This window comes from Hemiscyllium ocellatum, chromosome 1, assembly GCF_020745735.1.
Source record: "Hemiscyllium ocellatum isolate sHemOce1 chromosome 1, sHemOce1.pat.X.cur, whole genome shotgun sequence".
Classification (NCBI taxonomy): Eukaryota; Metazoa; Chordata; class Chondrichthyes; order Orectolobiformes; family Hemiscylliidae; genus Hemiscyllium; species Hemiscyllium ocellatum.
Window position 1 is genome coordinate 167,406,800 of NC_083401.1, and position 24,058 is coordinate 167,430,857.

The following is a 24,058-nucleotide window of genomic DNA, read 5'->3' on the forward strand; positions in this document are numbered from 1 at the left end:
ATGGGCAACGAATCAAATTGGTTGACGACTGACATCTATGGTTCTGTGGGCATCATGACGAAGGTGAGGAGGATAATTGACTCAACACTTACAGCTGAGGTTGGAGCATATACAATATCCTTATCATTTGCACTGATGAGCGGGGCTTTATATTATTTAGTAGGAGGATATTTGTATAAATGAGTTGTTTAAAGATCCACCATCATTTATGATTAGATGTGCCGGCATTGTCAGGCCTATATCTGATCTGTTGGCCTTTGAATCATTTCACTCTTTTTATCAGATGTTAGTCCAGCTGTTCAGAATGCACCAATTAAGTATAGCAATTTTTATGGGCTGTGATCTACACATGGTTCACCCACACTCATGATTGAACGATAGATTGGCTTGACGGTAATGGTATATTGAGGGATTTATCATGCGTAAAAACTTACAGATTGTGGTTAAATGCAATTCTGCTGCTAGTTTCTATCAGATTTGGGATGCTTATTTTAGGAACCAGAAGCAGATGACAGACATGAATTTCAGTCGTGCTTCCTGAATTACCTCCAGAGTGTCCTACAATTGCAGCTCCACTGTCTAGCTTGCTAGTCTCCCATTCCAATTAACTCCTGCCAGCTCCTCCCTGATGTTTTTGTGGTCACCTTTACTCAATTATCATTCATTTCCATTTAATTCCAGCATCTCCCTCTCAAATTACAGGGTAAACTCTGTCAGAGTATGGGTTTCTTCAACTTAAGCTCCCTAATCAAATCTACTTTCCTGACTCTCGCATCAAGCTGAGTTTGTGATGCCACTTTTCTGCAAAGTTTACTTCTTGCAGTAAACCATATTAAAAACATGTCTGCCCCTTTTGAAATGAATTCTCACTTCTATACAAATTTCAAAACTTAGAAGCAACCTTTGTCTCCCTCTGCTCCTCCTCGTGTGACGTTTTCCTGATACTGTGTACTTTTTGGAACATGGTTAGATGGTTGCTTTGGACTTCGACACACTTGATGGACAGAAGGGCCTTTGTGCCTCTATCACATTCTTCATCTGACATTCGCCGGAATACTCCAAAAGAGTATTTAAACAAAAGATGAGATCCCAAGGGAAGAGATCCCGTTCCAGGGAGAATGGAGACACTGTTTCAAAATCCCTCAGGCAGTTAAAGGGGTGACTACGTTTTCCCTTAATTTATATTTCTTCATAGCAGAGGATCGACCACAATTTAGATTAACAGACAGGAGTTTCCAAACTGTTTGTCTTCAAGGAGCAGGGAGAGACTCATTTAGGAGGTTTATGTTTTCACCCTCAGTATTAGGAACTGTGAAGAAGTGACCTGTGGCTGCTCTCAGGTGTGTGGGAATGTTCTGGAAGCCATTTATTCTTATGGATGTGTATCTGTCTGTTTGGGGGGGAAGAGTGTTTCCTGTGTTTTACATCACATTTTTCTCAGTAATTCAAAAATTCACATTTGTTATTTCAGCTCCAATTATTTTAGTAAATATCTGAATACAATGTCACATTTGAAAATCTCACTGGATCATCAATCCAACTGGCAACTTTACCTCCAGGATGTGTAACTTGTATTTTTTTACCTTCCTCAGTTAACGTCGTGACGATCTACGTCCTGCTCTATAAAGACTGTGGATTGTCTCCGTGTGTCAGACGTTACCTGGGGGCCATGGCAGCGGCAGATCTACTGGTTATTATCCTCGACCTGATACTGAGACACATTCCGATTCTTTATTATGAACCTTTTTATTTCCTGTATTCCATTCCCGTGTGTAATACCCACGCTGTCCTGCTTTATGCCGCCACTGACTGTTCTGTTTGGTTCACTGTCACTTTCACCTTTGATCGGTTTGTGGCCATTTGCTTCCAGAAGTTGAAAAGTAAATATTGCAGTGAGAAAACGGCGGTTGTGGTTCTGGGAGCAGTGACTGTGCTGAGCTGTTTAAAGAACATTTTCTGGTATTTTATGCTCACACCTCGGTATCGGCTGGGGAATATGCCCTGGTTTTGTGAGGGAACAGAGGACATTTATGTCTCTTGTGTCTGGTTCATAATCGAGTTCCTGCATTACACACTAACCCCGGCTATCCCATTTCTCCTGATACCATTGTTCAATGTTTTCACCGTCAGACACATTTTAGTAACCAGCAGAGCCCGCAGGAGACTCCGCGCTCACACTGATGCAGACCTTCAGTATGACACAGAAATGCAAAATCGAAAAAAAACCATAATTTTACTGTTTGTGATCTCAGCCAATTTCATCCTGTTATGGTCAACGTTAATGGTGTTTTCTATATGGTACCGGATGTACAATATTGGATATAGAGCAATTCATCTAGATTGGTTTATAGAGGAATTGGGCTTCATGCTGCAGCTCCTCAGTTGCTGCACAAATACTGCGATTTATGCCGTGACCCAGACTAAGTTCAGACAGCAACTGAGGAATGTGCTGAAATATCCCTTTACCCAAATCCATCAATCAATCAAATTCATTCAGTAATCAATCCATCCATGATTTTGTCATTTCAGTTCAGTATTGCAACAGTGAAGCAGCCTGTCATTGTGGTAACAGACTGAGGTTAGCGCTGGTTTGTCCAACCTTATCCCACAGGAAGTTACAGCAACACATTTCAATGTTTTTCTCAACCCAGGGCCATTACAAAAATATACAATTACACTGACTCTATTTATAACTTCAATTTGTAAATAATACCAAAAACAGTGTCCATTAAAAAGTATCAAGCAGCAGAATGTTGTTGTGTTTGTGTTGGAGAAGCTGAGCTGGAGAGAGACGGACACAGTCCCAAGTTCTGGTCCTCAGGGAAGTGGAAGAGACCAGTGCTAAGCTCAGCAATTGGGTTAAGTTCACTCTGTCCTTGCTTTCAACATTGGGTTTTGCACACAGACCTAGCTTCGGCAGAATTCATCTCTTTCCCTTACCCTTTCCCTTCTTATCTCCCTCCCAGACTCATACTGTCTTTCCGTCACTATACTCCTCCCACTTTCGTCTCCTTCTTTTCATACCTCGGGAAATATGGATCAGACAATGTTTGGATAATGAAATAACTGTGCAACTTGAGAGATTCACAGGCTTTGATGATATCTTCAAAAAAATCTGCTGCTTTGTGCCGTGGTATGGGGAGACCACCAAAGTGTGACATTGTATCACTTTAAACACAAGAGGGAGAGAGAGATTCTGAACTTTTTAATTTAATTTAATTTAATTAATTTAATTCATTCATCCATTCAAACTTTCTTCCAGTGAGTCCCATTCTATCCAGAGACAGATACACATAAGCAAAAACACGGAGATGCACATCTGGAGACACACAATAACATGACCATTGTATGTCTTTAAACATAAGAGGGACAGACAGAGAGAAATTGAAAAGGTTCAGCCCATTTCAATGGATTAACCCCCAAAGCAATAGAGAGCCCACTGCGCTAAGAAACAGGGACAGAGATATACACAGATATAGAAACACACACTCAGATATACCAGCTCTCTCACACACAGGTACAAGCACACAAATATTTCGATAGAAATAGACACCCACAGATACAAACATAACACATACAGAGAGTAACACATACAGACACAGGGGTAGCACGCTGGCTCAGTGGTTATCACTGTTGCCTCACAGTACCAGAGACCCAGGTTCGATTTCAGCCTCAGGCGACTGCATGTGTGGAGTTTGCACATTCTCCCTGTGCCTGCGTTGGTTTCCTCTGGGTGCTGTGAATTCATCTCAAAATCCAAAGATGTGCAGATTAGGTGAATTGGCCATGCTAAATTGCCCATAGTGTTTAGGGATGTGTTGGTTATATGCATAAATCAGGGGAAAATGTAGAGTGATAGAGTAGGGGAATAGGTCTGAGTGGGTTACTCTTCGGAGGATCGGTGTGGACTTGTTGAGCCCAAGTGCCTGTTTCCACACTGTAGGGCTTCTACATGTACATACCGATAAACATAGAAACACACACTCGAAAAACATGTACACACAGGTATGGACACACATATATACAGACACTGACACGCTGAGTGCGAAAGAGAGAGTTGGAGAGAGAGTGAAAGGTTCCTGGTCTCCCTTGATTCCTCCCTTGTTTTTAAAGTAATACATGCCTTCTGCTGGCTTCCCAAGCCACTATACAGAAGATGGTGCAGCTTTATGTTATGACACGGGGTAAAACCTCCTGCTTAATTTAAATGAGCAGCACAGAAAAGATTTATCCTATGCAGTAATCTGTGAAAGTTGCAGAGGCCAAGAACTATTGAAAGTAAAAATTAACCACTTTATTTCTTAAGATATAACAGAGAATAATTAACTAAAAACAATTTACAACTACTTTTCTAATGCAACGAGGGGTATGTCAGTTTCCAAGAGATCAATTGTGTTAGGGGATTCTGTAGACCGAGGTACACAGACATTTCTGTGGCTAGCAGCGAAAAATCAAAATGGTGTGTTGCTTCCCTGGTGCCAGGGTCAAGGATGTCTCAGAGAGGTTGCAAAATATTCTCAAGGGGGTAGAGGGGCCAGCAAGAGGTCATTATTCACTTTAGAACCAATGACATAGGAATGGAAAAGGTTGAGATTCTGAAGGGTGATTACAGAGAGTTAGGCAGGAATTTTAAAAAAGAGGTCCTTGAGAGTAATAATATCTGGAATACTCCCAGTGCTACAATGAAGTGAGGGCAGGAATAGGAGGATAGAGTAGATGAATGCATGGCTGGGGAGCTTGTGTATGGGAGAGGGATTCACATTTTTGGATCATTAGAATTACTTTGGGGTGGAAGTGACTTGCTCAAAAACGATGGATTGCACCTAAATTTGTGGGCGGCAAGGTGGCACAGTGGTTAGCACTGCTGCCTCACAGCGCCAGAGACCCGGGTTCAATTCCCGCCTCAGGCGACTGACTGTGTGGGATATGGAAGGTATAGAATGTAGGAAATAGATGGTGACACCTTGCAACATGTCCATATTACAGAGGAGGAAATGCTGGCTGTCGTAAAGCGCATAAAGGTGGATAAATCAACAGGACGTGATCAGGTATACTGTAGAACTCTGTGGGAAGCTAGAGAAGTGATTACTGGGCCTTTTGCTGTGATATCTGTATCATTGATAGTCACAGGTGAGGTGCAGGAAGACTGGAGGTTGGATAACGTGGTGCCACTGTTTAAGAAGGGTGGTAAGGACAAGCCAGGGAACTATGGGTCAATGAACCTGACGTCGATGGTGGGCAAGTTGTTGGAGGGAACCCTGAGGGACAGGATGCACATATATTTGGAAAGGCAAGGACTTATTAGGGATAGTCAACATGGCTTTGTGCGTGGGAAATCATGTCTCACAAATTTGATTGAGTTTTTGTAAGAAGTAACAAAGAGGATTGATGAGGGCAAAGCGGTAGATGTGATCTATATGGACTTCAGTAAGGCGTTCGACAAGGTTCCCCATGGGAGACTAATTAGCAAGGTTAGATCTCACGGAATACAGGGAGAACTAGCCATTTGGATGCAGAACTGGCTCAAAGGTAGAAGACAGAGTGGTGGTGGTGGAGGGTTGTTTTTCAGACTGGAAGCCTGTGACCAGTGGAGTTCTGGAAGGATCCGTGCTGGGCCCTCTACTCTTTGTCATTTATATAAATGATTTGGATGTGAGCATAAGAGGTACAATTGGTAAGTTTGCAGATGGCACCAAAATTGGAGGTGTAGCGGACAGCAAAGAAGGTTACCTCAGATTACAACAGGATCTTGACCAGATGGGCCAATGGGCAGAGATGTGACAGATGGAGTTAAATTCAGTTAAATGCGAGGTACTGTGTTTAGGAAAAGAAAATCTTAGCAGGACTTATACACTTAATAGTAAGGAAGTGTTACAGAACAAAGAGCCCTTGGAGTGCAGGTTCATAACACCTTGAAAGTGGAGTCGCAGGTAGATAGGATAGTGAAGAAGGCGTTTGATATGTTTTCTTTTATTGGTGAGAGAATTGAGTATTGGAGTCTGGAGGTCATCTTGCGGCCCTACAGACCATTGGTAAGGACACTGTTGGAATATTGCTCGCAATTCTAGACTCCTTCCTTTCGGAAAGATATTGTGAAACTTGAAAGAGTTCAGAAAAGATTTACAAGAATTCAAAGTTTGCGCGAAGATTTGTAGCTCGGGTGCTTGTTGTAGTGTTTCTGTTCGCCGAGCTGGAAGTTTTTGTTGCAAACGTTTCATCCCCTGGCTAGGAGACATCATCAGAGCTCTGGAGCCTCCTGCGAAGCGCTTCTTTGATGTTTCTTCCGGCATTTATAGTGGTCTGTCCTTGCCGCTTCCGGGTGTCACTTTCAGCTGTCCGCTGTAGTGATTGGTATATTGGGTCCAGGTCAATGTGTCTGTTGATGGAGTTTGTGGATGAATGCCATGCCTCTAGGAATTCCCTGGCTGTTCTCTGTCTGGCTTGCCCTATGATAGTAGTGTTTTCCCAGTCAAATTCATGTTGCTTGTTGTCTGAGTGTGTGGCTACTAGGGATAGCTGGTCGTGTCGTTTCGTGGCTAGTTGGTGTTCATGTATGCGGATTGTTAGCTGTCTTCCTGTTTGTCCTATATAGTGTTTTGTGCAGTCCTTGCATGGTATTTTATAAACTACATTAGTTTTGCTCATGTTGGGTATTGGCTCCTTTGTTCTAGTAAGTTGTTGTCTGAGCGTGGCTGTTGGTTTGTGTGCCGTTATGAGTCCTAGGGGTCGCAGTAGTCTGGCTGTCAGTTCTGAAACACTCCTGATGTATGGTAGTGTGGCTAGTCCTTTTGGTTGTGGCATGTCCTCGTTCCATGGTCTATCTCTTAGGCATCTGTTGATAAAGTTGCGCGGGTATCCGTTTTTGGCGAATACCTTGTATAGGTGTTCCTCTTCCTCTTTTCGCTGTTCTGGTGTACTGCAGTGTGTTGGAGCTCTTTTGAATAGTGTCCTGATGCAGCTTCGTTTGTGTGTGTTGGGGTGGTTACTTTCATAGTTTAGGACTTGGTCTGTGTGTGTTGTTTTCCTGTGTACCCTTGTGGTGAATTCTCCGTTCGGTGTTCTCTGTACTATCACCTCTAGGAATGGGAGTTGGCTATCCTTTTCTACTTCTCTCGTGAATCGGATGTCTGTGAGTGTGGCGTTGATGATCCGGTGTGTTTTTTCTATTTCCGTGTTTTTGATGATTACGAAAGTGTCATCGACATATCTGACCCAGAGTTTGGGTTGAATTTGTGGTAGGGCTGTATGTTCTAACCTTTGCATGACTGCCTCTGCTATGAGTCCCGAGATTGGTGATCCAATGGGTGTTCCGTTGATTTGTTCGTATATCTGATTGTTGAATGTAAAGTGTGTAGTGAGGCACAAGCCCAGTAGTTTAAGTATGCCGTCTTTGTTGATAGGTTCCGCCTCCTGTTTTCTGTTATGTATGTCCAGTAGGTTGGCTATTGTTTCTCTGGCTAGGGTTTTGTCAATGGAAGTGAACAGTGCCATCACGTCGAATGAGATCATGGTTTCTTCTTTGTCCACTAGCACAACACCTACTAGCAGACACCAACACCTACCAAATGAAGGATTCGGACCCCACACCACAACTCACCAATAGAATAAATAACACTCTAAGGAATCTACAAAAAAACGGACAGATAACCAAAGCAGACCTACGAAGAATGAAACCGGAAAGCAACAACACCCCCAGATTCTATGGACTACCCAAAGTACACAAACCAGACATCCCACTCAGACCCATAGTATCACTACCAGGGACACCAGCATACAAACTGGCGAAAGAACTACAACAGAAACTGAAACACCTGGTCAGCGGATCCAAACACTCCATACAATCAACACAGGAATTCTTGGACACCATCAGGAATACACACATAGACAAAGAAGAAACCATGATCTCATTCGACGTGACGGCACTGTTCACTTCGATTGACAAAACCCTAGCCAGAGAAACAATAGCCAACCTACTGGACATACATAACAGAAAACAGGAGGCGGAACCTATCAACAAAGACGGCATACTTAAACTACTGGACTTGTGCCTCACTACACACTTTACATTCAACAATCAGATATACGAACAAATCAACGGAACACCCATGGGATCACCAATCTCGGGACTCATAGCAGAGGCAGTCATGCAAAGGTTAGAACAAACAGCCCTACCACAAATTCAACCCAAACTCTGGGTCAGATATGTCGATGACACTTTCATAATCATCAAAAACACGGAAATAGAAAAAACACACCGGATCATCAACGCCACACTCACAGACATCCGATTCACGAGAGAAGTAGAAAAGGATAGCCAACTCCCATTCCTAGAGGTGATAGTACAGAGAACACCGAACGGAGAATTCACCACAAGGGTACACAGGAAAACAACACACACAGACCAAGTCCTAAACTATGAAAGTAACCACCCCAACACACACAAACGAAGCTGCATCAGGACACTATTCAAAAGAGCTCCAACACACTGCAGGACACCAGAACAGCAAAAAGAGGAAGAGGAACACCTATACAAGGTATTCGCCAAAAACGGATACCCGCGCAACTTTATCAACAGATGCCTAAGAGATAGACCATGGAACGAGGACATGCCACAACCAAAAGGACTAGCCACACTACCATACATCAGGAGCGTTTCAGAACTGACAGCCAGACTACTGCGACCCCTAGGACTCATAACGGCACACAAACCAACAGCCACGCTCAGACAACAACTTACTAGAACAAAGGAGCCAATACCCAACATGAGCAAAACTAATGTAGTTTATAAAATACCATGCAAGGACTGCACAAAACACTATATAGGACAAACAGGAAGACAGCTAACAATCCGCATACATGAACACCAACTAGCCACGAAACGACATGACCAGCTATCCCTAGTGGCCACACACTCAGACAACAAGCAACATGAATTTGACTGGGAAAACACTACTATCATAGGGCAAGCCAGACAGAGAACAGCCAGGGAATTCCTAGAGGCATGGCATTCATCCACAAACTCCATCAACAGACACATCGACCTGGACCCAATATACCAATCACTACAGCGGACAGCTGAAACTGACACCCAGAAGCGGCAAGGACAGACCACTATAAATGCTGGAAGAAACATCAAAGAAGCGCTTCGCAGGAGGCTCCAGAGCACTGATAATGTCTCCTAGCCAGGGGACGAAACGTTTGCAACAAAAACTTCCAGCTCGGCGAACAGAACCACTACATTTACAAGGATGTTGCCAGAGTTGGAGATTTGAACTATAGGAAGAGGTTAAACAGGCTATGGCTGTTTTCCCTGGAGCATCGCATGTTGAGTGGTGATATTATAGAGGTGAACAAAATCATGAGGGGCATGGATAGGATAAATAGACAAAGTCTTTTCCCTAAAATCAGGGAGTCCAGAACTAAAGGCATAGGTATAGGGTGAAAGGATAAAGATATAAGAGAGACCCGAGTGGCAACGTTTTCACACAGAGGAAGTGGTAGAGCCTGGTACAATTGCAACATTTAAAAGGCATTTGGATGGGTATATGAATAGGACAGATTTGGATACATATGGGCTGGGTGCTGGGACTAGATTGGGTTGAGATAGCTGGTCAGCATGGACAGGTTGGACTGAAGCATGTTCCATGCTGTACATCTCTAATACTCTATGACTCTATCTTCAACCGTCCCTTCTATAATATAAGTCCGAAAAGAAACCCTCGAATGAAGATTGACCAAAAATTCAAGTTTGTAAAAGCAGCCAACCGTCGAAGCTTCTACTTGGATCTACAGATGTCTTCTTTTCTTCTTCTTAGGGAATAAGCTTCACAGGTCATGGATCAATAAAGGTACCTTTAGGGAAACTATTCTCTGGGCACTCTGCAGATGTCGTTGGTTTGGTTGTTCTCCTCCCAACTGTTCAATTTTCCCCTGTCTTATACTCCCAAAGCATCAGATTGCGTCTTTGGCATTTAAGATTGTCAATATACTCAATTCAAACTTGATTGAAATTTGGTATCTTTTGAGGTATAATTTAAACCGATTGGTCTAAATCAGTTTTGTCGTTTCTAGCTAATGTAGCTTTCGACCAAGTGTTACATTGTTACATTACTGAGAACCTGTCAGGTATAGACAGGATAGGTCGAGTCAATCCTTAGAAGAGTATAAAGAAAGTAGGAGTATACTTAAGAGGGAAATCAGGAGGGCAAAACGGGGACATGAGATAGCTTTGGCAAATCGAGTTAAGGAGAATCCAAAGGGTTTTTACAAATATATTAAGGACAAAAGCGTAACTAGGGAGAGAATAGGGCCCCTCAAAGATCAGCAAGGCGGCCTTTGTGTGGAGCCACAGAAAATGGGGGAGATACTAAATGAATACTTTGCATCAGTATTTGCTGTGGAAAAGGATATGGAAGATAGAGACTGTAGGAAATAGATGGTGACACCTTGCAACATGTCCATATTGCAGAGGAGGAAATGCTGGCTGTCGTAAAGTGCCTAAAGGTGGATAAATCAACAGGACGTGATCAGGTATACTGTAGAATCTGTGGGAAGCTAGAGAAGTGATTACTGGGCCTTTTGCTGTGATATCTGTATCATCGATAGTCCGAGGTGAGGTGCCGGAAGACTGGAGGTTGGATAACGTGGTGCCATTGTTTAAGAAGGGTGGTAAGGACAAGCCAGGGAACTATGGGCCAATGAACCTGACGTCGTTGGTGGGCAAATTGTTGGAGGGAACCCTGAGGGACAGGATGCACATGTATTGGGAAAGGTAAGGATTGATTCGAGATAGTCAACTTGGCTTTGTGCGTGGGAAATCATGTCTCACAAACTTGTTGGAGTTTTTTGAAGTAATAAAGAAGTTTGATGAGGGCAGAGCAGTAGATGTGATCTATATGGACTTCAATAAGGCGTTCGACAAGGTTCCCCATGGGAGACTGATTAGCAAGTTAAATCTCACAGAAGACAGGGAGAACTAGCCATTTGGATACAGAACTGGCTCAAAGGTAGAAGACAGAGGGTGATGGTGGAGGGTTGTTTTTCAGACTGGAAGCCTGTGACCAGTGGAGTTCTGGAAGGATCAGTGCTGGGCCCTCTACTTTTTGTCATTTACGTAAATGATTTGGATGCGAGCATAAGGGGAACAGTTAGTAAGTTTGCAGATGACACCAATATTGGAGGTGTAGTGGGCAGCGAAGAGGGTTACCTTGGATTACAACAGGATCTGGGCCAGAAGGGCAAATGGGCTGAGAAGTGGCAGATGGAGTTTAATTCAGATAAATGCGAGGTGCTGCATTTTTGGAAAGCAAGTCTTAGCAGGACTTATACACTTCGTGGTCAGGTATAGGGAGTGTTGCTGAACAAAGAGCTGTTGGAGTGCAGGTTCATAGCTCCTTTAAAGTGGAGTCACAGCTAGATAGGATAGTGAAGAAGGCATTTGGTATGCTTTCTTTATCGTTCAGAATATTGAGTATAAGAGTTGGGAGGTCATGCTGCGGCTGAACAGAACATTGGTTAGGCCACTGTTGGAATATTGCATGCAATTCTGGTCTCCTTCCTATCAGAAAGATGTTGTGAAACCTGAAAGGGTTCAGAAAAGATCTACAAGGATGTTGCCAGAGTTGGAGGATTAGAGTTGTAGGGAGAGGCTGAACAGGCTGGGGCTGTTTTCCCTGGAGCGTCGGAGGCTGAGGGGTGACCCTATAGAGGTTTACAAAATTATGAGGGGCATGGATAGGATAAAAAGACAAAGTCTTTTCCCTGGGGTTGGGGAGTCCAGAACTAGAGGGCATAAGTTTAGGGTGAGAGGGGAATGATATAAAAGAAACCTAAGAGGCAAATTTGTCATGCAGAGGGTGGGATGTGTATGGAATGAGCTGCCACAGGATATGGTGGAGGCTGGTACAACTGCAACATTTAAGAGGCATTTGGATGGGTATATGAATAGGAAGGGTTTGGAGGGTTATGGGCCGGGTGCTGGCAGGTGGGACTAGCTTGGGTTGGGATATTAAGTTGGCACGGACAGGTTAGACCGATGGGTCTGTTTCCATTCTCTATGACTCGATGACTCTATGACTTGGTACTATGTCAGGTAGTTCTGCCAGCTTTTAACTCTGTTAAAGGTACAGTACACCCACATCTTCAAAACACCACCCGCCTTAAGAAGGAAAAGATGAATGATCATAATGAAAAGATGGATTTGTGTTTTTCTCTGTTCTTTAAAGACATTAGCCTAACATAAACACAACTTGTATTTAAGTTCACCTTAACGTCTTTCCATATATATGAATATAACATTAAATAAAGACAAATCTCATCTAAACTTTATCATTTAAATCCACGATAATGCATCTGCAATTACATTTCTATGAGCTGCAATATGTATAATTTTTAAATTAGAAGTCTGCAACATAAGATTCCAACGAGGTAGTCTCATATTCTAATCTTCAAAGTGTTCTAAGTGTGTTCTGAATCGTGTACACATCAGTCTCTGACATATTGTTCATGACATACACATTAAAATGTTGTAAGGACAGTGCCAAACTCAATAGCTCCTCTTCAATTGTGGAGTATTTCCTCTGGTGGATTTTGATCTTCTTCGAAAAGTAACCAACTCGCAGTTCAGTCCCATCCTAATCTTCCTCGAGGATTACAGCTCCAACTCCAATGTCACTCGCATTGATGGTGACTTTAAAAGATTTTGAAAATTGTGCTGTAGCTTGGTTGGGTGGTTAATATCAATTTCAAATGGTCGAATGCCTCCTGGCATTGTTCTCTCCACTGAAACTTTGTGTTCTTCTTCAGCAAATTGGTTAATGTTGCCACCACACTACTGACATTTGGAACAAACTTCCGATAGAATCTGCTGAGGCCTCAGAATTGATGCACTTTTTTTCGAGATAGGTCGTGAAAATTCCTCAATGGACTTCATCTTTGTATTCCATGGGGTAAACTTTTCATGACCGATATTATGTCCCAAGATCATCAACTCTGCTTTCAAGAATTCCATTTTATTTAAGTTTCTCATAATATTTGCTGCTCTAAGTTGTTCGAAGGGCTCTGCCAACTGTACCATGGGTTCTTTCCAGGACTTTCTAATGATCAGTACATCATCCAAATAGACCACATTTTGTTTACAAAGCCACAACTCTCTTCATGGGTCTGTGAAAGGTGGTGAGTGTGTTCTTCATTCCAAAGGGCATCACTATTAACAGACGTAGCCCATTTGGGGTTACAAATGCAAACCGTTTTCTCCATCTCTGATAAAGGTACCTGCCAGTAACCACATAGTAAGTCCAACTTGGTGATGTACCTGGTTTGTGGATTTTCTCGATACAGTCGTCCAATTTCCTAACAGTGTTGTCCTTCTGATAATTCTCACAGAATCCTGTCAACATTTATTTAATTAATTTCGATGGACCTCTCACTTCATGACTGAATATTCACTCGAAGGGAGTGAACTGAATAGATTCATTTGGGGCATCTCTAATGGCAAAAAATACCAAATGGATGCCTTCATCCCAGTCATTCAGATCGTACTAATAAAATGCTCTCAACGTGGTCGCCAAGGTTTTATGCCACCTTTCAGAAACTCCCTGGCATCCCGGATGATATGCACTGGATTTAAAGTGCTGTATAACTAAGTTATCCATAACTTCGTAAGCTGCCTAGCAGTAAAAAGTGACCAGTGGCCTGACTGAATCTCTCTGGATATCACATACCATGTGAAAAAAGCTACTATCTCCTCTACTAAACTTTTGCCTTGATGTGTCACAACAAGGTTTTCACAAAGAGCAAAGTACAAGAAGGGGGTGTTCACTATTCCCTGATGTCTAACTGCATTTGTGAGCGACAGGTGAATCAGTGAAATACATTCAGGATGTTACTGTACATATTTCAGTAGATGCTGTGTACATGGCAGTCTCCCATAAACCAGCAATGACATGGACATCTATTTTTTGATGGTGTTTGAAGCAAAATAAAATTGAACAATACGGCTGGGAGAACTTCCTTTCAATTCTTTGAACTAATATCAAGAGACTCTCTTTGTGGACCTGGGGTGGCAAGAGGATCTTTAGTTTAATAACGTAGCAGAATGTGAGGGAACAGAGTCACCGTTAAAATCCAGATGGACTGGAACATTTTTCACTGGAGGGTGAGAGTTCGAGGGGTGACCTTATACAAGTTTATAAAGTCTTAAGTGTTAAGGTGAATGGCGAAGTCTTTTCCCTCAGGTGGGGGATTTCGACTGAAGGAGATTGTTTTAAGGAAAAAAATAAAAAGATATCAGAGGCAAGTGTTTACACTGAATGGTTCGTGTGTGGGATGAGTTGGAACTGGGTACTGTTACAACTTTTAAAAGACATTTGCATAATTACATGAATATTAAATGTTTGGAAGGATACGGGTCAAGTTCACACAGGTGGGATTAATTTAGTTTGGGATTATGACTGGCATGGACTAGTTGGACCGAAGGGTCTGTTTCCATCCTGTATCATTCCATGACTCTATGAATATTTATCTTTTTTTTCTCAATATTATACATGCTGTTGTGATTTTCCAGTGAACTGTTGATGTTTAGATAGTGTCCGAGACTCTGCGAATATTTCCTTTAATGTTCTCCAAGTTACACAACTGAAAAAGGAGATTTTCTCCATCAATGTTGCTGAGTAGATTTGTTTCTGTGGTGGCAGTGGTTATGGTTTGAAGTTGGCTTACCAGCAAATGGTCATTCCTGATGAAGGGCTTTTGCCCGAAACATCGATTTTCCTGCTCCTCGGATTCTGCCTGACCTGCTGTGCGTTTCCAGCACCACTCTTATCTTGACTCTAATCTTCAGCATCTGCAGTCCTCTCTTTCGCCCTTTTTCCCAGAAAGTGGTCAACCGTGTGATAAAATATCTTTCATCCACTGTAGGAATGCCAGATGCTTCCGGTAAATGAAACTGGCAACTCTTCTGCACTCTGCTTAATTGCTGCCAATTATTGTATCTGTCAGATTAAATGGAAAATCAATCAACAAGGATAAAATCCTACCAAACAAACTATATTTTCTCATTTATCCAGCATGGACACAGTTCACTTGGCATTTCTTCTTTAAAAAGGAAATTCATCGAATCCAGCGTTCACTGTGTGACTATCGGCAAACAGGAAACCGACTGCATGGCAGGAACTTCTTTACTTCCACCCAAAGGACATTCCAGTTGGTTCGCCCTGTTTCTTGTGTATCTTTAAATCGCTTGAATGTGAAGTTAGTGGATCCAAACACCCACATTGCACTAACATTTCTTATCGTCTCAAAGACATCTGGAGACTGTTTAAGGAACAGTTGTTGCAAGTGATGAATAAATATGTTCCTCTGAGACAGGCAAGAAGTGGTAAGATAAAGGAACCTTGGATGACGAGAGCGGTGGAGCTTCTCGTCAAAAGGAAGAAGGTAGCTTACATAAAGTGGAGGTAGCTAGGGTCAAGCACAGCTCTGCAGGATTACAGGCAGGTGAGGAAGGAGCTCAAAAATGGTCTGAGGAGAGCCAGGAGGGGGCATGAGAAAGGCTTGGCAGAATAGATTAGGGAGAACACAAAGGCATTTTACACTTATGTGAGGAATAAGAGAATGGTCAAAGAAAGAGTAGGGGCAATCAGGGATAGCATAGGGAATTTGTGTGCGGAGTCTGAGGAGGTAGGGGAAGCCCTAAATGAGTTTTTTTGCTTCTGTCTTTACAAAAGAAACGAAATTTGTAGTGAATGAAACCTTTGAAGAGCAGGTGTGTATGCTGAAATGGATAGAGATAGAGGAAGCTGATGTGCTGAAAATTTTGTCAAACATTAAGATTGACAAGTCGCCAGGCCCGGACCAGATTTGTCCTCGGCTGCTTTGGGAAACGAGAAATGTAATTGCTTCGCCATTTGCGAAGATCTTTGCATCCTCGCTCTCCACTGCAGTCGTACCTGAGGACTGAGAGAGGCAAATGTAATTCCTGTTTTCAAGGAAGGAAATAGGGAAATCCCCGGGAATTACAGACCAGTCAGTCTCACGTCTGTCGTCTGCAAGGATTCTGAGGGACAGGATTTATGACCATCTGGAAGAGCATGGCTTGATTAAATGCAGTCAACACGGCTTTGTGAGGGGCAGGTCATGCCTCACAAACCTTATCGAGTTCTTTGAGGATGTGACTAGAAAAGTTGATGAGGGTTGAGCTGTGGATGTGGTGTATATGGACTTCAGCAAGGCATTTGATAAGGTTCCCCATGGTAGGCTCATTCAGAATGTCAGGAGGAATGGGATTCAGGGGAACACAGCTGTCTGGATACAGAATTGGCTGGCCAACAGAAGACAGCGAGTGGTAGTAGAAGGAAAATATTCTGCCTGGAAGTTTGTGGTGAGTGGTGTTCCACAGGGCTCTGTTCTTGGGCCTCTACTCTTTGTAATCTTTATTAATGACTTGGATGAGGGGATTGAAGGATGGGTCGGCAAGTTTGCAGATGACACAAAGGTTGGAGGCGTCGTTGACGGTATAGAGGGCTGTTGTAGGCTGCAGCGGGACATTGACAGGATGCAGAGATGGGCTGAGAGGTGGCAGATGGGGGTCAACCTGCATAAATGCGAGTTGATGCATTTTGGAAGGTCGAATTTGAAAGCCGAGTACAGGATTAAGGATAGGATTCTTGGCAGTGTGGAGGAACAGAGGGATCTTGGGGTGCAGATACATCGATCCCTTAAAATGGCCACCCAAGTGAACAAGGTTGTTAAGAAAGCATATGGTGTTTTGGCTTTCATTAACAGGGGCATTGAGTTTAAGAGTCGTGAGATCTTATTACAGCTCTATAAAACTTTGGTTAGACCGCACTTGGAATACTGCGTCCAGTTCAGGTCGTCCTATTATAAGAAAGATGTGGATGCTTTGGAGAGGGTTCAGAGGAGGTTTACCAGGATGTTGCCTGGACTGGAGGGCTTATCTTATGAAGAGAGGTTGACTGAGCTAGGACTTTTTTCATTGGAGAAAAGGAGGAGAAGAGGGGACCTAATTGAGGTATACAAGCTAATGAGAGGCATAGATAGAGTCGATAGCCAGAGACTATTTCCCAGGGCAGAAATGACCAACACTAGGGGTCATAGTTTTAAGCTGGTTGGGGGAAAGTATAGAGGGGATGTCAGAGGCGGGTTCTTTACACAGAGAGTTGTGAGAGCATGGAATGCATTGTCAGCAACAGTTGTGAAGGCAGGGTCATTGGGGACATTTAAGAGACTCCTGGACATGCATGTGGTCACAGAAATGTGAGGGTGCATACATGAGGATCAGTGGTCGGCACAACATCATGGGCTGAAGGGCCTGTTCTGTGCTGTACTGTTCTATGTTCTAAATATGCTATTCAGCAAAACAATATCCCAAGATGTTCTGGATGTAAACTCTCTAAAACTCTCAAAACTCTCTAATCCCAAGATGTGTACATGTCCATGTTTAAGAATAATCTCATGTAAATATCTGAGCCCATCTGTTCGGGCTGTGCAAGGTGATAGCAGGATCCAATCTCAGCCTCCAGCAGGAAACCAACAGGCGGAAGCTGTAAGACTGCCCCTTTCTGATGGCCATATAAATCCTGGGCACTGCATGGTAATTTAACACTCCTGGGTCGGATTTGTTTCGAAAGATCTTGACCAAACCGTTTCCACAAGTTATCAGAATGATTGTAACCGCAATTTTTCTCAGTTTGTTACTGACCTACTTATCATGTGCGCATTTTTGTTCAAGTCTTTTTTCTTCCTGTCTCAATGTTAGTTTACCTCAGGAATGTAAAAGACTTAACCATCATTTCATCAGCATTAATGTTGATGTTATATTTGTTTTCTTTTTAAATGTGTCCAGTCGGAGGTTATTTTGACTCAGCCAGAGGCAAAGACTGGCCGTCCCGGAGGCAGCCTGAAACTAACCTGTAAAACCAGCGGGTTCGATCTTGGCAGCTACTGCATGAGCTGGGTCCAACAGGTTCCCGGACAGGGCCTGGAGTGGCTGGTTAGCAACTATATTGCATCTAGCAATTACTATGCCTCGGCGATTAAGGGTCGGCTTACTGCATCCAAGTGCACTTCAAACAACATCTTCGCGTTAGACATGAGTAACCTGAAGATCGAAGACCCCGCCATCAATTAATGTGCAAGACAGCACAGCGAGAGGAACCAGGACTGGGCTCATTCAAACCCAGCTCAAAGGGATATTTTGTCAAATCCATCATAAACTCATTGTCAGTACGAGTTTTACATGCAATAATACCAACTACGATCTGAAGCAGACCTCATGCTACCTCTAACAAAACTATCAAAGAGGAACTTGCTGTTTAAACTAGCAAACTAGGTGATACAATGGGACAATGTTTTGGGCATGTTATATTGTACTGCTCACACTTCCATCAACTAAATGCTTTAACATGTTAGTTGTAATATATCTGACAGCTCAGGAAATCACAGCTAATTGTGTTATGTAACTATGGCATTAATTCGAAGCACGATCAGTACTAAATGTCTAAATGAAAGTTGAGACCGAGAGTAGAAAACAGAGAATGAGTATACTAGATCACTGTGATACTACAGTGGGTCACAGTGATGTGCACAATGACATCCTCATATAAAAACCACTGACAAGGGTTTATCTCAAGTTGGTGATTACTACCATGGCAGGAGCGAGAAAAATGTAAAACACAATTTAAATGCAATCCAGTAGTGCTAGTTTGTACAAATGAATATTTTTCTACTTTTTTCGTGTTGGTTGCCACGTTAAATGCAGACCAAACCTGTGAAAGTATTCCAAGTTTTAAAAATAGAATGATTAGTAATGCTGAAATATTGCACTGAATCATTTTTAAAGACTCTGAATCACTGCTTTCCATGAAGCGTTGAAATTAATTATCTGCATTTTACAATTTGCAGTTTACAGTCTGCCCTAGTATTTGACACAATGTGTCTTATACTGACATAGCTCCTCTCTTGCTTATTGGTGATGGTTTATTTTGTTAATTTTGTCGATGACAAGCACGTTAGAAATTGTCATAAAATTTTCTTGCGGTGCTATATTTCATCCTGATATGTTAGATTCTGATTTTGTTTTAGTTAATTCTGTTGAACTGAGTTGTTTGGCTTTTGAATTCGTTTTATTTGATTCTGTTGAATTGAATTGTTTGGATTCTAATCATCTTTCATTTAAACCTGTTGTTTTGAGTTGATTGGAATCTGATTTTATTTTCCTTGATTCTGTTTAATTGAATTGATTGAATTCTTATTCAGTTTGTGGAATTGATCTGCGTATTCATGCTTTCAGTAATTGGTGTTTTCTTTCTGGTGAGGAGATTCTCTCTGGATTACTTTTAATCACGAATACTTGTGAAGTTCTTTGTTTTTCCTGAATCGTTTCTGCATTTGTTAAACTCGTATGGCATTTTTTTTTCTCTGATTGATTAAAAACATTTTATCTGTTTGCAATTGTCTGAAAACCAACGTAAGGCAGAAACACAGAAGTGTGAGAAATAAAAAAGAAACGACATTTAAGTGCATTGACTTTTTTTAATCTCAGTTCTAATTGTAAACTAAGTAAAGTTTGTTTTGAGTAACCTCATTCAAAATAAAAGTTGGGACTAAAATCTTAAACTGCAGAATTGATCAGATTACGTAACTGAAATTAAACTTAGTATAACATTATAATTATAATGTGATAATGTTTGTCCATTGAACTAATTTTGTTTTGACCTTTAAGTGATTAGGTCAGGCAGCATCCAAGGAGCAGGAGAATCGACGTTTCGGGCATGAGCCCTTCTTCCTGAAGAAGGGCTCATGCCCGAAACGTCGATTCTCCTGCTCCTTGGATGCTGCCTGACCTGCTGCGCTTTTCCAGCAACACATTTTCAGCTCTGATCTCCAGCATCTGCAGTCCTCACTTTCTCCTTAAAGTGATTACTCAATCTATGCCTTCAACTGCTCGACTGTGCACTGCACAAGATTGACATGATCAGGAAGGGTGTACAGGTTGGAAATAAATTGAACTATTGGAAGAAACGTTAATGCTTTAAGTCATTGAGTCATAGAGATATACAGCACAAAAACATACCCTTTGGTCCAACTCATTCATGCTGACCAAATATCCCAACCAAATCTAGTCCCATCTGCCTGCACTCGGCCCATATCCCTCCAAACCCTTCCTATTCATATAGCCATCCAGATGCCTTTTAAATGTTGCAAAAGTATTAGTCTCCACAACTTCATCTGGTAGCTCATTCCATACACATGCCACACTCTGCATGAAAAAGTTGCCCCTTATCTTTCCCCTCTCACCCTAAACCTATGCCCTCTAGTTCTGGACTCTCCCATCCAGGGAAAAAACTTTGTCTATTTATCCTATTCATGCCCTTCATGATTTTATAAACCTCTGTCAGGTCACCCCTCAGCCTCTGACGCTCTAGGGAAAATGGCCCTGGCTTATTCAACCTCTCCTTATAGCTCAAATCCTCCAACCCTGGCAATGTCCTTGTAAATGTTTTCTGAACCCTTTCAAGTTTCACAACATCATTCCAATAGGTGGAGACTAGAATTGCACGAAATATTAGGCTTGATGAAATAGTGGCCTAACGAATGCCCTGTACAGCTGCAACATGACTTCCCAACTCCTGTACTCTGTTGTTAATTAAGTCACCTCACAAACAAAGCTGCTGTTATGACTTCCTATTTCTATTCAATTTATTTATTAGTCTGCTTGATGGCATGCAGTTTTGTTGGATTTCAATTTGGGAATTTTTTGTGTGTGAGGTTACCTCATGTTCCTTGTTCTGTTGAAAATGTTTGCAGAGCCAGTTCTGCTGCAAACCCATCATTGTTCCTCAGTTTTGTGATTTAGTGATCGTTGTTCTATTGAGGAGGGACTGTGCTGGGGTAACATTAAATTTGTTATATTTGGGAAATTGTTTCTGGTTTCTACATTGTTTTTGCAATGTTTACATGGTTGGTGATAGTGAACCGCTCTAATTTCCTCATTCAATTCAATCAGCATGCGAGTTGAAATTTTATCAACCCTAATATTAAGTGAAAGGCAAATCGCAAAGGTTTTGGAAATGAAGGGAAACAGACACTTTAGGACGTGATTTTTACATCGAAGTAATAATTGACAATTAATTTAAACCACTCTTTACATTCCAAATTCAGAACTCAACTGTCTAGTTCAATCACAAGTTCTATCTTTAAACAGTTTACAAGTCATAGGGAAATATAAATAGAATTTCATAAGTATAATGTTCTAATAGCTATTGCTATTGAGTGAAATGCCATGACTATAATATAATTAATTAAGAAACACTTTTCAGTTCCTCTGTATATCATAACCAAGTGTTCTAACTGGAAAAGATCATTGACAAATACTATTTGGAAATTCTGCTCAAAATATTTCCATGAAGGACAGATCAATTTCACTGTTTTGATCAGTTTCAAAAGTAACTTGAGTCGAATAATTGTTTTGTCCCTGATCAAACTGAATTTGCAGGAAAAAACAAAAACACAAGTGTGATTTAATCTGCACAATGCTTTAGGTGTGCCCAATCATTGCGTTTTAAATAAATAGTAACGTTTTACTACAAAATATCAACTAAATAGTCATTTGTTAGGAAACAACTGCTGTAGTGAATTATGTGACCAAGGCCAAATTTCGAATGAATTAAAATAATCCACTTGTGAACACACAGGGCGGCATAGTATTGCTGACTCACAGTGCCAGGGACACGGGTTCAATTGCAGCCTCGGATGTGTGGAGTTTGCATATTCTCCCAGTGTCTGCATGGGTTTCCTCCCACAATCCAAAGATGTGCAGGTTAGGTGAATTGGCTATGGTAAATTGCACATAGAATTCAAGGATGTGTAGGTTAGGTTGCTTTAGTCAGCGATAAATACAGGCTGGGGGAATGGGTCTGGGGGGGTTACTGTTTTCAGGGTTGGTGTGGACTTTTTAGGTCAAACAGCCTGTTTCCATACTGTAGGAAATCTACTCTGAAACCATGGGAATAATTGCTGCAAACCCAGATAATATATTTTACATCTATGTTTCCAGACATATGCAGAGATCACAAATTTGCAGAAGACAGGAACTAAAGGGTAATAGAACACCTTGTTTATTCAAACACTGAAAATAGAGCAACATTTATATGAATTGATATACTTGACCGAATATTGTAATGTAGCAATCTAATGGAGACAGCTCACATTAGTTAAGTATGGTGATTATTTAGATTAGATTTCCGACAGTATGAAAACAAGCCATTTGGCCCAACAAGTCCACACCGACCCTCTGCAGAGGAGCCCATCCAGACCCATTTCCCCCAACTAATGCACTTAACCTACACATACCTAAATACCATGTGTTATTTAGCACAGCCAATTAACCTGACGGTCATGTCTTTGGACTGTGGGAGGAAACCAGAGCACCTGGAGAGCACTCACGCAGACACATGGAGAATGTGCAAGCCCCACATAAGACAGTCACCCGAAGTTGGAATCAAACCCGGGTCACTGGTTCTGTGAGACAGCTGTGCTAACCACTGAGCCATGGTACCACCCACATTCGTTTAGAAAGAATCTTAAAGTGTGCAACTCCAGACAGAAACGTTTTGAATTCATACCTTTTTAAACACTCTCACTCATTACAAAGCAGATGACAAGAAAATGAACTTGCCATTGCAAAGCAAACATGATAGTAAATACTTGTCCTAATGTATTCAATACAAATGCTATATTGGCTTTATGCAGTGCATGCAGCATCTCCAAAGTTCAAGAAATGTTTTAAGAATATGTGAAATAATTTAGAGAATAATTAATTTCCTCTGGAGCTGTGCTTAAATTGTCTTACCACAATAATTTTGTTAATTACAATGACTTACTAAGTTTATTAAATCGGTGGTTATCTATGTTCATTGTGAACACATTCTCGTTCACATTAATGGTTATCCCCTGGTTAGTTCCTCTGAAGAATGTTAAATTACAGTGAATCTATTTGACATGAGGAATTGAGCAGATGCATCTGCTAGGTTTAAGACTGTTGTACAGTTTCAGTGCTACCTCCAACTAATTTGTCAAACGTTTCTGACCATTTGGAAAACGTTTGGTTCAGATATCTGAATCTGAGTTCATTTTCACCTCGCACTTCAAAATCACTTTTATCTGCGATAAATGCAATATTTGGTTAGGTATTTCAAAATTGAGAGCCCTGGCTAAATTATTCTAATCAGAATGAACACTTTAGTAACAAAAGGCAAATTGCAAGAGTTGTTGTCAACAAGGGATATTTGATTGAGCGAGGCAGATGGAAATATTCTGCATATTTTATTTGTGTCTCAGTTGTCCAGGACATGTTTAGTGGCATAATGTAGAATCAGAAATTATTTTGAATCTTATTTGAAAACCTATCGCCAACTTTTAATGTCACTGGCAACAGTCATAACACACTTCAAAACAATTTAATCTATTTCAAACTAAGTTGACCATCTGGTGGAGCAACAATTACAGGGATAAGAGGAAGGGTATTCGATGTTAAAATCCAGTGTCAGTGAATATATAGCAATGCAATTTCTAGTTTTATTCCTGTGTTGTTCCCATAGAGTTTGAACTATTCAGAGCTGTTGTCAAAGTATTCTTGGATAATTGTTGCAATGTTACTTTCAATTGGTAAGCATTCTGTAACAATCCCTGGTTGCTGGAAGGTGTTAATAATTAGCATGATTCACTCACAGGTGGACTGTGTTCTCCGTGATAGTGTCGAGCTCATTGTGTTCAGATCTGTTGTGATGTTGCAGTAGTGTCGCTGACTCTGAGGTCTGTTAGGGAGGAACGTAATACTATCTCTTATTAGTTTAATTCAGGGCAAAAAAACACATTGAGTTGTTTGGGTGTTGTTGGAATTCCACTCACAGAGGCCTGTTAAATCTATTCAATCGCTCTCCTGACTTGTGTCTCTTCAATATTAAACAGACTTGGCGGTTAGCAGCTTTTTCCAGGGTGTCAAGCTGGTTAGTGGAGAGGTGGGCAGGATGACAAGCTG

General features: G+C 41.6%; 1 gene segment (V, D, J or C); it reads left to right on the plus strand.

Moving 5' to 3' along the window:
* Positions 1-18,148, plus strand: LOC132819635 (Ig heavy chain V region-like). The segment is given in 2 exon segments: positions 1-63; positions 17,864-18,148. Coding segments are annotated over 2 exon segments (348 nt in total).
* Positions 18,149-24,058: the final 5,910 nt, after the last annotated feature.